Source organism: Ylistrum balloti, unplaced genomic scaffold (genome assembly GCF_031769215.1).
Source record: "Ylistrum balloti isolate Yb309-2 unplaced genomic scaffold, AGI_CSIRO_Ybal_v1 Utg370220, whole genome shotgun sequence".
In the NCBI taxonomy this organism is placed as follows: Eukaryota; Metazoa; Mollusca; class Bivalvia; order Pectinida; family Pectinidae; genus Ylistrum; species Ylistrum balloti.
Genome location: NW_026782185.1, coordinates 153,959 through 169,826, shown reverse-complemented (window position 1 = coordinate 169,826; position 15,868 = coordinate 153,959). Strand labels below are relative to the sequence as shown.

General features: G+C 36.3%; 1 protein-coding gene across 1 annotated transcript; it reads right to left on the bottom strand.

Moving 5' to 3' along the window:
• On the bottom strand, positions 1–15,570 carry LOC132551845 (ribosyldihydronicotinamide dehydrogenase [quinone]-like). The gene is made up of 4 exons (XM_060215990.1): positions 15,387–15,570; positions 2,832–3,079; positions 2,022–2,123; positions 1–317 (listed from the first exon to the last, which is right to left on the bottom strand). The coding sequence occupies exons 1-4, from the start codon at positions 15,568–15,570 to the stop codon at positions 36–38; spliced, it is 816 nt and encodes a 271-aa protein (XP_060071973.1). The 3' UTR covers positions 1–35.
• Positions 15,571–15,868: the final 298 nt, after the last annotated feature.

The following is a 15,868-nucleotide window of genomic DNA, read 5'->3' as shown; positions in this document are numbered from 1 at the left end:
GGGGACCGAAAGTGGTTGAACTATACCCTTATTAATTATTTTACAGATGGTAGCTTCTTTCCTAGATGGTGGCCAACAGATAAAGCTGTGTCACTTTTTAACGCCTCCTCTAGGCAGTCTTCTTTCATGATAAACCATTTCTCTGGATCAAAATTGTTTACAGAAACAAAGTCTATTGGAGTTTCTGTATGTAAATCCTGCAATCTATTCTTCCATTCTTCCAATATTTCTTTCCTTCTATCGTCTGGAGTATAACCGGGACAGAAACATATATGTGGTCGCATGACGTCGAATCCACAGAACCGTAACGTGCCGTACTGTATTGGGAAAAACAAACACATCCTGAATCATTTGATTTAACTTGACATAATGCATTTTGCCTTTCGATAACAACCAAAATTGGACAAATTTGTACAACGTAAACAAAATCCTTTTCCTACCAATTCGAAGCCGATCAGCCATTTCTTAGTCCGAATTTAACGATGTTTTTAACCACCTTGATTGATATATAAACATTGTCTATATATATATATATATATATGGAAAAAAACTGTTAGAATGTCTTAAATCTTAGTGTAGCCATTTCAGTACTGTTATGCATCGGTTAATTTTGACCCCTACGACCTCGTAAATTTGTTAATCTCCATCGACATGTATCTCTCAAAATGTGTTATGACGACATCTTGAGCGAAAATCGTGATATTGAGAACAGTCTCTTAAATATCAAATCAGCTACGATATGGAAACACCATAGCTTCGGGATACATGGTAGTTAAATATGGTGAAAATTTATCATACAACTTGAGTGTATGCGACATTTTCCCCCATTTTTTTGCGAGAAAGTGGTTTATTGATTACTCGGAATAGAATTACGCAGATAATTTTCACAGGTTCGAGTACCATGTTAATTAAGTGATTTCCATTCGTTATTCCAATATGTTTTAAATCGTGTATAAGGTTTTGGTTTTCGTGCTGTCATTACTATTAAATCTTTTTTTAGTGTTAGACATTTTTCCTATGAGAGATCGGTAATTACCATATCCTAGTCGGTGACTGTTATCGTTAATTAACTTTCATTTGTTTGTGTCCTTAACTATAATTGGAATAATTTCATCGAGTGAAGTTATTTATTCGGTAGAAGTTTTAGCTAATTCATTGGACAATTTAGGCTCTCACCTTTACGTTACCTGCTTTCTTCCCCGCGATACTATCGCGAGAAGCAAACACTTAGGTAATTGTTACATATTTGCTATAATTAAAGCCTGGACGTATTTGATTTTTATTTTTGTAATTGTTGAATGAAAATTGTATAGCAGAAAAAAATATACAACACGCTACCATATTTGTGTTTCTATGAGTTCGGCATTGCAATACGCATACGACATATTCAGACTACACACCGAGCCCTCGAATGATAATACAAATGCATTCTACCTGAGATAAGATGTCATAGAAAGCGAGCTGTACGTGCAATATCGCACGTCACCTCTAATTTTAAGTCTGCAGATTAGTCACGTGTTTTTTTTTTAACTTCGTGTAACATGGTTTGTATCTTAAGTGGGTCCCCTTTTATTACTGTTTATTTGTTTTGATAATCCCTTGAAGCGTTTATTGATCAATACTACCCAGGTTAAGTATTTTTAATCTTATCTTTGGATAATTATCAAACGATTTTTGTTAGGAATTTTCTGAATATCGTAAATTTTCTGTAAGATGTGTACATTTGGGCATTAAAACGGGGTTACATTTTGTATAGATATTTTCAGTTCATACTGTGTCCCGTAATTATTAATTTTTTGACTGAATTAAATCAATATAATTTTTGTTCTGAGTTGGACGTTAGAAGATTTAAATCAAAGAACAAAGTAGAGCTTTGCAATCAAGATCAGACACTGCACAGAGTTACCTCCCTTCAATATGCGTTGCATTTATATGGTTTTTTTTTTGTGAAAACTAGAAGCAATACGTAGTTATTTGAATTTTCTGGAATGTGAGAAAACTATTTAATATTTCGTACCAACCTGTATCGGCCATAAAGATATATTGATATCACCAGAAACGCCGCGGTCTGAATTCATTATCTCTGTTGACCCCGTTGTCACGGAGAGAATTGCCTTTTTACCCTGCAAATAAACAAATACATTTGATTGCGTTTCTATGAGTGTACCCTGCACTAAGCAATAGTTGCTAGGGTCACGTTGAGTTCGACCTCAAAGGCCAATTGACTAGAGAAACGGACTTTGATGATAACTCGTAATACCAAACCAAAAGCTCTTAGTGGTATTTGAAAGATAGTAAATATTGCCAGTCTTATTCTAGGAAGATAAATAAGGTTTCGTAAAATGTGCCTTAAAAATCGCCGAGAAAAATTGCTGATATTCAAATTCAAGTTTGTTTTGCTCTAACATGCAATTATGTTTAGCAATGGAACAAAATGTCGACTGTTCAATTTCTGCACATATCCGCCAAATTATTTGTTACATTTCGTACCAAATCTTTCTTTACATTTCATTATCTTCATAATGACAAAGTGCATCATACAATCGGTCAATCGGGAATGAAATTTATAGTCACAGCAAGCGAATCCAGGTTAAAAAATCCAGTGTACCGACACCAGTCGCACTGATTTCAGCCATAAATGGAGCTGATCAAATTACATGAAAATACTTAAAAATGGAAATTTAAAAAATACTTTTCATAACTAATTCTTCGTATAATATATTTTTTGTTTTTATGTTTCGTTTTTTTCTGTTTATGTATTTTTTGTTTGTTTGTTTATTTTTAAACTAACATGAGACGCGTTCCTTAAACTTCGTTGGTTCAAAACGTACCTTCAACAGACCATTGTCATAAAGATGGTTTGGAAAATCAAAGGCAAATCCAGCTACTAGCACTTTATCGAACCAACCCTTCAAAATGGCAGGAACAGACAGCCAGTACACCGGAAATTGAAACACGATGACGTCAGCTCTTCTAACTTTTTCAACCTCGGCTTTGGTCTGGGCACACATTGTAGACGTCTTATATGCATTCTTTGCCTCCTCGTTGTATCGCAAGTGGTTTGGGTTGGACAACGTACCTAGGAAGTAATAAGATGAATCCTTCTAGCAACTTTCTACACTGGTAAAATGGATTTGTCAAAAATGATTCTACTACACAGCACGACAAGGTCAAATGATTAGTAAAACTAACTCAAATGAAATACATTCAGAGGCGAAAGGCAATTAAACACATCGAGATAAGAAAGAGAACATCTCACACTTTCGAGCGTGACAATTGATCTTGTAACTTTGATGTTCTGCAAATTGATACTGTATTTAACTTGAAACAACCTTTCCTCGGTTTAAGCACCTTTCCTCGGAATGGAAAGTGAAATCCATAATTTTGACCAGCAAACCGCTGATTTTGATGAAGCTTTTGCGGTTTATCTTGCAGTTTGATAACACTGTCATGTGCCATGCAGTTTATTATGTTTATTTCACAGTGTGTACAGCAATGGTTATCAAATTCTATTCCTATTATATATAATCATGACAAGTTACCGGAGTTGATTTCCGAAACGCGAATTCCGTTTGAATTAGTTTTCAATCAGAACAGAAATTCATTAGAAACTTGCCTCAGTAGAGCTATGTCGATCAACGATACACATATGTTTGCCTACGGACGGACGGCCGGCGGAACGGACGAAATGACGGAATTACAAGACTTCATGTATTATTTACTTCCCGGAAAATCTGGAAGGCGATATGCTTGTTGAAACCAGTGTGAAGTCTCTATAAAAACAGATGGTCACCAACATCTTGTCACGTAGTGAACAGGACTTCGTTTCGTAGATAATATCAATGCGTGGGTCGTATATTGTCTAGTGCCTAACATATCTGACAACATCATAAGATCAATATACACTTGTATGGCTACTCTACATCCTGCCCTGCTATGCAATGATCTAACGGTAAAGGTCGGAGAAAAACCCACGTGAATACCTATTACACTGATTCATCAATACCAACAGAATCCCATATACTCATCATTATAGTTTTGAAAACAACTATCCAGTAAAGTTCTGTGACTATATGATTATGACATTTAAAACTGGTTTTAAGTCAAGGGTTAGGGTGACCTATAGCTAGCATATTTCCTTTTAAAAAAAAATTCTGGACACCATCACATTTTGAATTTTCCCCATAGGCCTACTGTTGCTATTCAGCTAAAAGTGGAGGAAAATGATTAAGAAATGAAGTCTTTCTTAGCTCCTCGAAACTTCCATATGGCTGACACAGCGGACAATATGTTACAATATTACGCAAGTACGGTCTTCTTCTCGAGATCCTCAGGACAAGTCGCTCAAACGGAACCCAAGAATACTACAGGGGCATACTGCAAGGAAGCCTTATTTCACCACAATATATGTCAATTTGGTTACAGCACAATGCATATCTTTAACAAAGTATGATATGGTTGACAAACCAATAGTTGTACGCATTACATTCACTGTCAATTGGTAATAGATTACATAAAGATCATTATTAAGGATTTATCACTCACAAATACATTGTCGTATACGCTTAAATTCCTACAAAGAAAGTTACCATTGTCAATATAAGTGACTTTGTGCGAACGTGTCGGATTCTAGTTAGTATACCTGTTGGTTCCGTTGTTGTTTACTGTGTTCTCCTTTGGAAACATGGCATTACTTACTTGGATTGACTTATGTTTACTAGACAGTTACCGTCTGTGAAGCAGAAGACTCTTACTCTTCCGGAACACCTTGTCTGATTCTACTTGTGCTTTTTCAGGAGTAAATCTTTGTATTGTTCATATGTTGCTATTCATATTATTGAATTTGAGTGCGGATTGTGATTATGTTGACATGTTGGTATTTTCTTGTTGTTTTTGTTCTGGTCGGTGATATTTTTGTGTCACTTATTTACTTTGAAATGTGCCTTAACTACCTATGTTATACTTTACTTGATGCAATAATTGGTTTTCTCTCCAACACCTCATTCTGTTTTCTTGTCTTATTTTTGTCTTGTGTGCATGAAAAAGTCATGGAAGTGAGGCTATGGTGTTATATTTTAGGCAGATGGCAATGGCAACATTCTGCCGTAAAGTTCTGCATATAGATCTGTTCTTAAAAAATTCAACTAGACCAATCTTTGCATATAACTAGACTACATACAGATATTTTTTACATTCATTTGGGAATGGGCTTATCATTTCATTTTAGGGAGAAACTGATCAATCAGAAAGGAAATGTTTAGGAGTAAAATCTAGCTTTCTCAAATTTGGCCATATTTTGAAATAAATCCGATTGGGAATGGAGCCCATATTCAGCCTTACATATCCCCTGATAAAAGGCCCGACATAGTAGACACCTCAATACAACCATCGTTTACAAAGTAATTTGAAATTTAGTAAATTTTGGTGGAGAGGGATGAGGTGGTTGTAATGGGAGGTGTATAACTTGTTTTAAGTTTTTACTTTTTGCTTAAAAAGTTACCATACTAACAAGAGGCGACTGGCAACAAATATACAGATACAATATTTTTTGAAATATCTATAGATATCTGTGTTAAAAAAGCAAATTGACGGGGTTAGTAGTCAAGTTATTTTCAATTTTTATATTAAAGTTTTAGATACACTCATGGGAAGGATTGACTTTGACTCAAGCTGATGGAGTCGTTGTCGTTAATGTCATCATCATCATCATCATCATCATCCAGCAGCAACAGCATGATTATTATCATAGTGACTGTAAAGTCATTATTATCGCTGTCCATTCTATTATCGATGTAACCCCTGGGAAAATACTAGTCACAATATACATTTCTAAGGAGGCGTGATGTAATACCCCAAACTGGTTCCCAGTTCCATTTCCCAGTTTCGTTTTTCCAAAAATAAAGTAGGTACTATGAACTATAATAGGGCTAACTTTAGGCCTCCATTTCTTTACTACAATTAGTTCTAAATTATTGAATAATTATATATCATCATATCATGAATGCGATAATGTTGCTCATATCCGGAACCAACAAACTGGCTGTCATTTGCTGGCCTGTGATTCGTTGAAATTTAAATGTCCGATTTCGATGAAATTTAGTTTCTAAGCACATTATCACACAATGGATAACGCCGTGATGTTTATTTCCGGTTTCAATAAAATACGACCATACGGAGTCTTTTGATTGGTTGAAAATGATATATTATCTGATTTTGTGGAAAATTCGTATATAGGTACTTCATGACATTCCGAACGTCATGGTGATCTCAGTTTCAGGTTGCTATCCTCTGATAAGGCGAAATTAAGATATAGTCCGATTTTTTTTGTTTTTGTTTTTGTTTTGTTTGTTTGTTTGTATTTTTTTGCGAGAGTTTGTTTATAGGTATTACATTCTGAAGATAATGGTTAAATTTATTTCCAATTTGAACCAAATAGCAGCACTTTTTTTAGCCTATGATTGATTGATAAGATATTGCCAAATTTTGATGAAAATTGGTAGGTAGGTCAGACACTTATACTTTGTATAAAAGGAAATATCATATTCCATTGCGGGGTTGTTTCGGAGGGGGGGGGGAGGGGGGCTTCTGTAATGGTTCCCATTCAACTTGCATGTTGTTTTATGTGATGTATTGTCGGTTTGTGTTTCTCGGGAAGCCGAGGGCTGACCGGTCTGTGCTGTCGTTCGTTGTGTCCTTGGGCAAGACATTTTACCCTTATTGCGACGGGACTCCTGCACGATATCAATAGTCATATTCGTATTACGATATCAATAGTGACATTTGTATCACGATATCAATAAACATATTCGTATCACGATATCAATAGACATACTCGTACCACGATATCAATAGTCCGTTATTCCTAACATCGATTTACCGAAAGCTGTTTTTTTTTCAGAAACTTGCAAGGGTGATATCGCGGGCCCCCGCAGGGACAGCTGAAACTCCGAATACAACACCATCACTAGCAACATCACCCTCGACAACTACAACAACACCCTCAACAACGACAACAACAACCTCAACGGAAGCATCCGCATTAACAACAAAAGTTCTGAACCAGAGTCATATTATTGATAGACTTGTCTCAAAAATCTCTGACCTAGAGCGTAAGCTGGAGACTTACCATGCCACAACGACAAGAAGAATATCGACCATAGACAAAAACATCGAGACTCTGGTAATGAGGATAGACAGAAACACAACAAACAGAAACACCCCAGATGACACAGAGGCCTTATTTGCATCGGCACCCGACGAGATCGATGCAGCAGTCGTAGCCAGCCTGAGAGAAGAGGCCACGGGTCCGGGTAACTTCGGATTGAAGTTGACTATTCAACTCTTCCCCGATCTTTTTGGACCAGGAAGTCTTCGATCTGAATACAATTGGTTTGGGGTAAGAGGGAAGAAAGAGCTGGACAGGGAACGCAAATCAACTATAGAGAGATGCGTACAGCTCTATTACCCGGAAACAACCGAAAAGGCATCCTTTCGGGAGAGAGTGGTCCCCAAGATAAACGAAGGCCTCAGACGGCCACAATGGGCGGAAAGGAGGGATAACTCAACTTCAGGTTCCAACACGATTATGCAGGACATTTTAAACGATATTCCGTCATCTGATTCGGCTCTTGGACGGGACGAATTCAGAAGTGATTTCAGTTAATTTTATTAATAAACTTGTAAACTACCTAATTTCATTGTTTTTTTTGTTTGTTTTTTTTTTAAATTTTATAAAGCCAGTCATTTTTCGTGATTCTAATTGACTCCTTCCATATTTGCCGTTTGAAAAATTTATAATGCTAGTTTTTGTGTCGCCATATAGGCGGCGATGTCCGCGCATAGGTTTTTTTTTCGCAAGAACTCCATGAGTTCAAACTTCATACAGTGGTTCCTTAACAAACAGGCTTGCTTGGGATTATTTTGGGTCAAAATGTCAAAGGTATCGTATGCGATAAAAAGCAAGGCTATATATAATGAAAACAAACGAATTAGTACGAAGTCCTTTACACAACAACAAAAGAAGCTATATAAGCATTTAAGTTTGTATTACGTTTACGTTGGTATGAACGCAAGTGGATGCAGACAGTTAGCGTAGAATCAGGCAGAAGGCTTTGAACTTGGGTCTTCGTGGATCAAAATGCAGTTCCTGTAACTTTTACACCTCCAAAATTATGTCATATTATGGCACAATTCCCGTCACCTAGAATACATTTACTACTGCTTTTGTTTGAATTCATATTGTTTCTTCACATTTAAGATGTCCAAATGCTATTAAGGTCCAGTTTCACTTCTGTATCAATCTAAAACAGCTTACAACTTTATGACTTTAAATACTGGTAGACGTCATAATATTTTGTATTTGTTATCAATTTTATCTGCTTCATTAAGCCTAATTCACTGTCAAATTAAACTTTTCTCTATACATTACGATCCCCCAATTTTTTTTGTTTTTTTTTGTTTTGTTTTTGAAGATGACCATGCAGTTTTCCACACGGCAATTTTACATAATATGAAAGCTTATATACGAGAGTAACTAAACATGATTACATTTACATTAGATTGTCCATATTTTCCCTGCAATGTGCCCACAAAATCGCCGCTGTCTCAGTGTCGACTATTAGAATTGGAAATCGGCCTAATATTACGCACACAATGAAACAAAGATTTTTTCTTTTGAAAACCTGCCCATGCAGATACTAGAAAAAATACTCAAGCTGGGGTGTTTTTTGTAGTGCAAGCATGCGCACAGCTTGCAAAGTTTCAAACCCGATGTTATTAGATCAAATTGCCAATTTTTCTTATATGCCGATGCACCTTGAGAAATGCAAAAGGCATATCAGCCGATAATTATTTCAGCTTGACCTCGTCTTAATTGTGTCATAAAATTAATACTTATGTTTGCTATATAAAATTCTTTATGAACGAGATGGATACACGTTTTAAAATATTACATTGACGGCATATTGTGGCGGTTGTCGACCGAAATAAAAAAAAATAGGGCAGTACATGTAACTCGGTAAGTAGCCATTTCGTTGCCGTACGCATAGGCTTTACAGAGTAATTTCCCTTTGCACTAGCACTAGACTTCGTTCACATACCCTGAAGGAACTTAGCTACATGTTATGACGCCACGGTGGAGAAGGGAACGTGCCGGTGGAGCGTGGAGGTCGCCCATAAACGGATCGAGGCTTGCATCGACCTCCACGCTTCTCCACGTTTCTCCGTGGAGCGTGGAGTCGTGGTGGAGAGCTCCACGGTGTAGCGTGGAGTGTTGATTTCCTCCACGCTAGAGCACCCCACGGTGGATGGTGGAGAACGATCCTATGAGGATGAATTGTAGTGTACCACTCGGCTAGAGAGAACTTCTGATGAACACTCCATCAATACAGCCTGCATTAGGAACATTAGGAAATCCTAGGTGAAACAGACATAGAGGAAATACAAAACTATTTTCATAAGTTATTTGCACATGATGGAGCATTACACATGTACAAATGAGTAAATATGTAAGCTGTCTTCGCATATTATTTGAGTCTGATCATGTGCTGGCATATGCTGTCGTTTGACCGATTTATCACAGGTTACACCTGTGTACACCTGTCTTTCCATTAACTCATAAAACAAGAGGTGTTTATTCATTGTGTTACAATCTCACTTATTTGAATAAGAATATATTTTCCAGCTGGTTTAAAGCATGAATTAGACAAGAAAATGTACCGATACAAGAACAAAGAGACCAAAGTCATTGATGAACTATCTTCGTGATCTTTTGTAACTGTACTCACCTTTCCTCTCACTTCTCTTCATATATGTTTAAATAAAAAAACTACCTTTTTTTATTGAAAAGCAAATTCATACAATGCAATGTAGCTATAAATATCATAAAGCCTTACGACAGCCGTAAGGGAACATTTTTTGGCAAATCGCAGGACTTCGTGCGGACTCCGTAAGACTGACGTACAAATTCGCAACGCTGTAGACGTCGCCAGCTAATTTTGAAACATGTTCATTTTCTTTGCGATTTCTTTGCGATTTTTGGAGATAGCACGGCAACTTTACGGTTGCCACACGGCAGCCGTACGGCTACCTTGAGACCATCTCGCGTCAATCGTACGATTTTATGCTTGCGTTTGTCCTGCGAAGGCTACACGGTGATCGTACGAACATCTTGCGGCTTTTAAAAAGTTTGTCTGTATTGTTCGTCATCAGTCGCTGTCGAGATTTCAGGAAGAGAAGGCCATGCCTCCAAATCAAAGATCTCAGAAGGGAAAGGGGAAGGTTCCGGTTTTAACAAAAAAGTCTGGACAAAAGGAAATAATTCCTCCTCATAATGGTGATCGCACGAACACCGTATAGCTGTCTTGTAAATTCGTGCTTGCCGTGCGGTGGTCGCGATAACCGCATGACAGCCGTGCGAACCCGTCGCTTTGTTTTTGTTTTTTTTTTCGTACGCTCAACCTGCGAACACCGTACGGTTAGTGAGTTTACCGTGCGAACAACGTACGGAGATCGCTTTGCAAATTTGCAGTATGTGCGACGGGTGCGAATAGGTAGCGATTGTGTTTGCGGCGGAAATCGTACGACGAAAAAATCGCACGGCTGATGTGAAACAGGCTTCACCTGTGCAAATTAGCCATCTTTGAGAATGTTCTTAAATAGTTAAGCATACTCATGGCCATTCTCAAATTTTGGGTCAATTCTCAACTTAAAATTAAGAATGGGGCAGTTGAGAATCTTTCTGAAGTTTCGATATCCTAGGGCCTGGTCTGGTGATACATTGTCAGATTATTGAGAAAAACGTATAACCGAGTTGCTCGCTATGTGTCCCAATGGCACAATTTGACAATACACGCATGTGAAGAAATTGCGTGTATAGTGCGTGTTTAGTGCATATGTAGTGCGTGTGAATGTAGTGGTTTCCACTGGAGCTGATGTACATGTAACAATGTGTATTATCAATACAGTTTCTTTTTGACAAATCATAAATGGAATCGTTGTGTTTCTTCTTGGCCAATTGCGTATGCAGTGATTTTTTTTTTAAATTCTGCACATGGGAGAAAAAAAGAGTTCCATCTTGCTTGTATAGGTCACTTGACTTAGTTTGACTGAACTTTGTTTCTCTAAACAAAAGGAAAATTAATTCTATTTCTTTATATTTCTCCAATGATCCTCATCCCTGTGCTTTATTTTGTCAGCCAAACTATTTATACAAGAATCAGTTAATCAACCATTTTTTCAAACTAGGTAAGGATAGAATCCTGTCATCTTTATTTTAAAAAACCAGAGGGCCGGGACCGAACATTTAATACCTCTTCACCCTAGGATGTTTCAGACCAAATTGGAACAGAATCCTAACAGTCCTGAAGAAGGATTTTACAGACTTTTCTCTATTTTACTTCGCCCTCCTGTCCCTCGGGACGGAGACCCACCGTTCATACAAAACTCAGAACAATGCATTCAGGTTGGTGTTAGGAAAGTCGTGTATCTTCCTTATTCCTGAGGGTATTGAAGTACTGGTTAAAACTCGTTTTTTAGCAATTTAAAAATGAAAGACATTTTTGACTGATGACAACGTATACACACACCTGAATCAGTCGCGACAATGTTTGCAATTAAGGTTATGTAATTCGTAATTCTGAACTGGCTTAGAGTTATCCAATAACATTTCTGTTTCTTTTGTCTCGATGTCCCTTTAAATCATATACTAGTTTAAGTCGGAGTTTCCCCTCAGTTTCGACGTCTTCGAGATAACAATGTTCGACTGAATTACTTTTTAAAACCTCTAACAGCCTGAATTGGAGAACATGTCAAGGGTATACCATTCAGAGGCGAGATACCAAGCTAATAAGGAATGTTTACAAAGGTTGAAACTTGATTCCAACGAATCAATAGCGCCTATCTTGTACAGTTTCTTCGACAGCAGGGTCACAGCGGACATTTTCATGATATACAACAACAACCGAACAAGGGAGCACACTCGTAAAAAATGTTTAAAAACGTTGTAACATTGATCTCAGGAACAAAATTCTTCAGTCAATGCATTATCGCATGAATGCGTCAATAATATATCTTCTCCTTAAACAAATATCCTGCCGAGCCTGATGATATCTTGTCACAAAAAACCCATATATCTTGCCACCGAATCATATTATATGGAATTAAGATAACGAGAATGTATCCATTTTGTGCAATCAAGGATGATATAGAACTACACTGTATTTTTATCTTTATTTATTCGTCAGACACATAGAGGTACGAAACATTTTTTATTGGACTGTATTTGTCTAACACGAGAACTTTTTTATCGTAACATTACAAGTCTAAAGACCGTTTTTGAAACTGTTGATATTAGTAAAATATTAGTTTTTTGAAAGATGTTGGTCTATATAATAGATTATGACGTACTATTTTAATATCTTATGATAATATACCAATTTAAGATTTTATCATTTGTCTATAACCTTTTAGTTTGTTTGATGTTATTTCCTTTTAGGATCGCTGTGTGTTTTCTCGGTTGATGGCTCTAATGACCTTATATGTGTTGAAAAGCTGTTAAAAATGTCATAATAAGAGCAGAGGGGTATTGAATGTAACAAATCACAGAACAAAATTCTGTAGACTCAAGAATGCATATACAGGGGCCGAGGGGGCAGGTTTTGCACGTGTGTAATCAAAATGCTGAGTAAATTAATAAGATATAATTATGCATAAATGCGCATTCCCATGCTTATCAAAAAAATATTTAACAATGATACAAATGATACAGTTTGAACCAACTTACAGTAGGACAAATAGAAAATATTAAATGTATTAGATAAATCCTATTATGATAATAATTAGTCTGTTATGATCGCTCCTACTCTAGATATCAGTTGTATCAGAGCAACATTAAAACGTCCACCACTGTGTGCTAACCCATTCATTGAAGATCCAGAGCACGAGCAATATTGAGTGGCTACTCACAAGTACCCGCTGTCAGATGCGAGTCCAAATAACTTAAATATGGCAACTGAACATGTTTGATGAAGTCTGGCGACAGTTTTAGGGCATGCTTTACACTGAATCATATACCAAAGTCAAGAGAAATATTTGTCCGTTTATTCAGACGCAAAGTGACCGTCACAAGTTTCCCGAAATTATGTCATTTCGCTGGGTAAATAGAGAACGAGCGTGTTAACAAACGAGGCTGGTACCGGTGGGCTACCTCATATACATGGGGAGACATGCCTGTGTAGGTCCATCACATAAATGACACTATATATACATATATCTTATCAGGCTGTAATAGAATTAATAGTCTTTGTTGATTTAAATGTCCTAATAAAACCATTATTTGACAAATTTAAAATATTCAAAAACTTTCAGAGAAAACATCCGTTTGATAAGATTAATAAGATAAAACATTCTTCAGTTGAGTAGTATCTATTAAGAAACACTTTGTATGGATATCAAAACAAATAAAAATTAATAAAAATACTAAAAAAACAAAACATAATAATTATCATTATTATGAATAAAAAAATTAACTGTTGACATAAACACTTATATCTATATCTGTAATATATCAAGAAATAGAAAACAATTATATGTACATGTACACATTGAGGCAAAATATAATACCTATTTCAAAATATATTTGTTGGCTCAGTATATTTTGGACATAGGCACAAACGGCAGAAGATAAGACATGAATAAGGCGAATACTTCCTTTAGGTAGTATAGTAGTATATTTCTTTAAACAAATTTACTTTAATGTCCCAGCATAAGGTCAGTGAAATTCCATGGTTGGGAGCTCTGGGGGTCACTCCTCTTACAACACGCTGCTTCACTTAAGAAGCATAATTTTTTTGATTTTCCATTAAAAAAGAATAGAAAGAATATCATTGTTATTTCAGACGATTGACATGGTACTTAAACGTGTCACACACATTTATATATATACATACACACCTTCCCTCACACATATACACCTACTAGTACCTACTAAATCACTTCTACAAGGCACGACTCACACAACATTTATATGCACATATTTCGGACGTATATATTGTATACGGTTTCCTAGATCAAAATGTACTGTAGTAATATAGGACAAATGTATGTGCTGTAGTAAAGTCAATTAATGTTAGGCTAAGTTTGTAACTTATTATTAATGATATCATAACGACAGCAGTTTTCTTGAGAGAAAAGAAACACTGATTAACATTTCTGTGTGACAGGAAAGTCGATCATATATGTGTATATATATATATAAGTTGTATGACGTCAGGGTGTTACCATGACAGGTGAAAATTTGTCCCATTGATTTTGAAAATTCTCCATTTCATACTGTTGTTATGTGTTTCAGGGTTTTATATCATTACTTTTATATGTACGTTATTTTCAATTATTTTGTTTAGTAAATGTAATATTTCACCATAACGATTATCGTATTGTGTCATCCGTGCTATTTTCATCGGATAGTATTCCAAAAAGGAATTTCACTTTATTTAATGGAAGTGGATGTTGAATTGATTAAATAATTTTCAAAATTGTGTAAAATTATCTGTACCATGAGACAATCCTAGACAGCATGTTTAGTGGTAGCTGGACACCGTTTACAGCATGGCTCATTCACTAGGTCAATTTTATACAGAACTGAATTGGTTGTAAGAATGTGATGGTCAATACTAAACTGAAACCAATATAGTTTAGATTTCAGGGATACTATCTTTATCTATATTATTCCATGTCTTACTTCTTCTATCCTGTATTTTAAAAATGTTTTCACTAAGTATTTTGTAGATATCCTAAATACCTTTTTACTACCCAGGAAATATTTCAATACTTGGTGGTTTACGAAGGATTACTTCAGAGTACAAGCACTATCTCTCACTCTCTTACTTTTAAAATTTTTGTTGACCTTGCGAGATAACAAATATAATGCCCTGGTATTGAAGAGATTTACATCTTGTATCAGATTTTAAATCTATAAAGGATAGAAAAAATGATCCTCACACCATTGTTGTACTACTCACACCACTGTTGTACTACTCACACCACTGTTGTACTAATTCTCATACAAAAATACTTCATTTGATACTTTGATTTTGTTATTGAACCAAATAGGTATTTTTGTACATGAATCATCATTTTATATCACTGAGTTTAACTACCATAAGCAATACTTTCATACCATCTTTTCAAAACTAGATTTTGATTTTTTTTATAAACTGACTGACATAGTCAGTTCAACAATAAGCTAATAGATTATCATATTCGTATTTTTTATTAAATGTTCAATGAAGTTCAAGTTTAGTTGAGCATCAAACTGTAGACGAGACAGATAATCTAATAGGTTATGCTAACAACATTTTCGTTTAAAAGTTTGATAAAACTGCACATACCTGTGAAGTCATCTACGGTGGCTCGAGGGTCGAAGCCTTGAGCGTAGAGATCGGAAACCTCAACAGAATATCCAGCTTTTTCCAGGGAATTCACAGCCGCATCCTTCAGTGCTGCATTAAAGGATTTCGGTTCCTGGTGGGCATACACTATAAGGGCGGTTTTTGATGTCGTTCGCAGAGCCATATTGATATGTGGCGCGGGTGGTTCACCTGGTGTATATACTAGATAAGCGTCAACGGTGAACTAGCCCGTGCCGGGTAGAAGTCGGCCCCGTCACCGAGCAAACTCACTCTTCACGCATATGGCTGCCGAAAGGTATACGTGTGGGCCAGCCTCCTGCTTCTAGTTAAAGACAGAATTTTACTCTACTTTCTAACCAGTGACAGTTATCTTAGTAAACCTGACATCGTAACAGGTTATTTGATCTGGATGTAATAGACGTTCGCTATATTACTGGGCTTCTCCTGACCTGGTCAGTTAC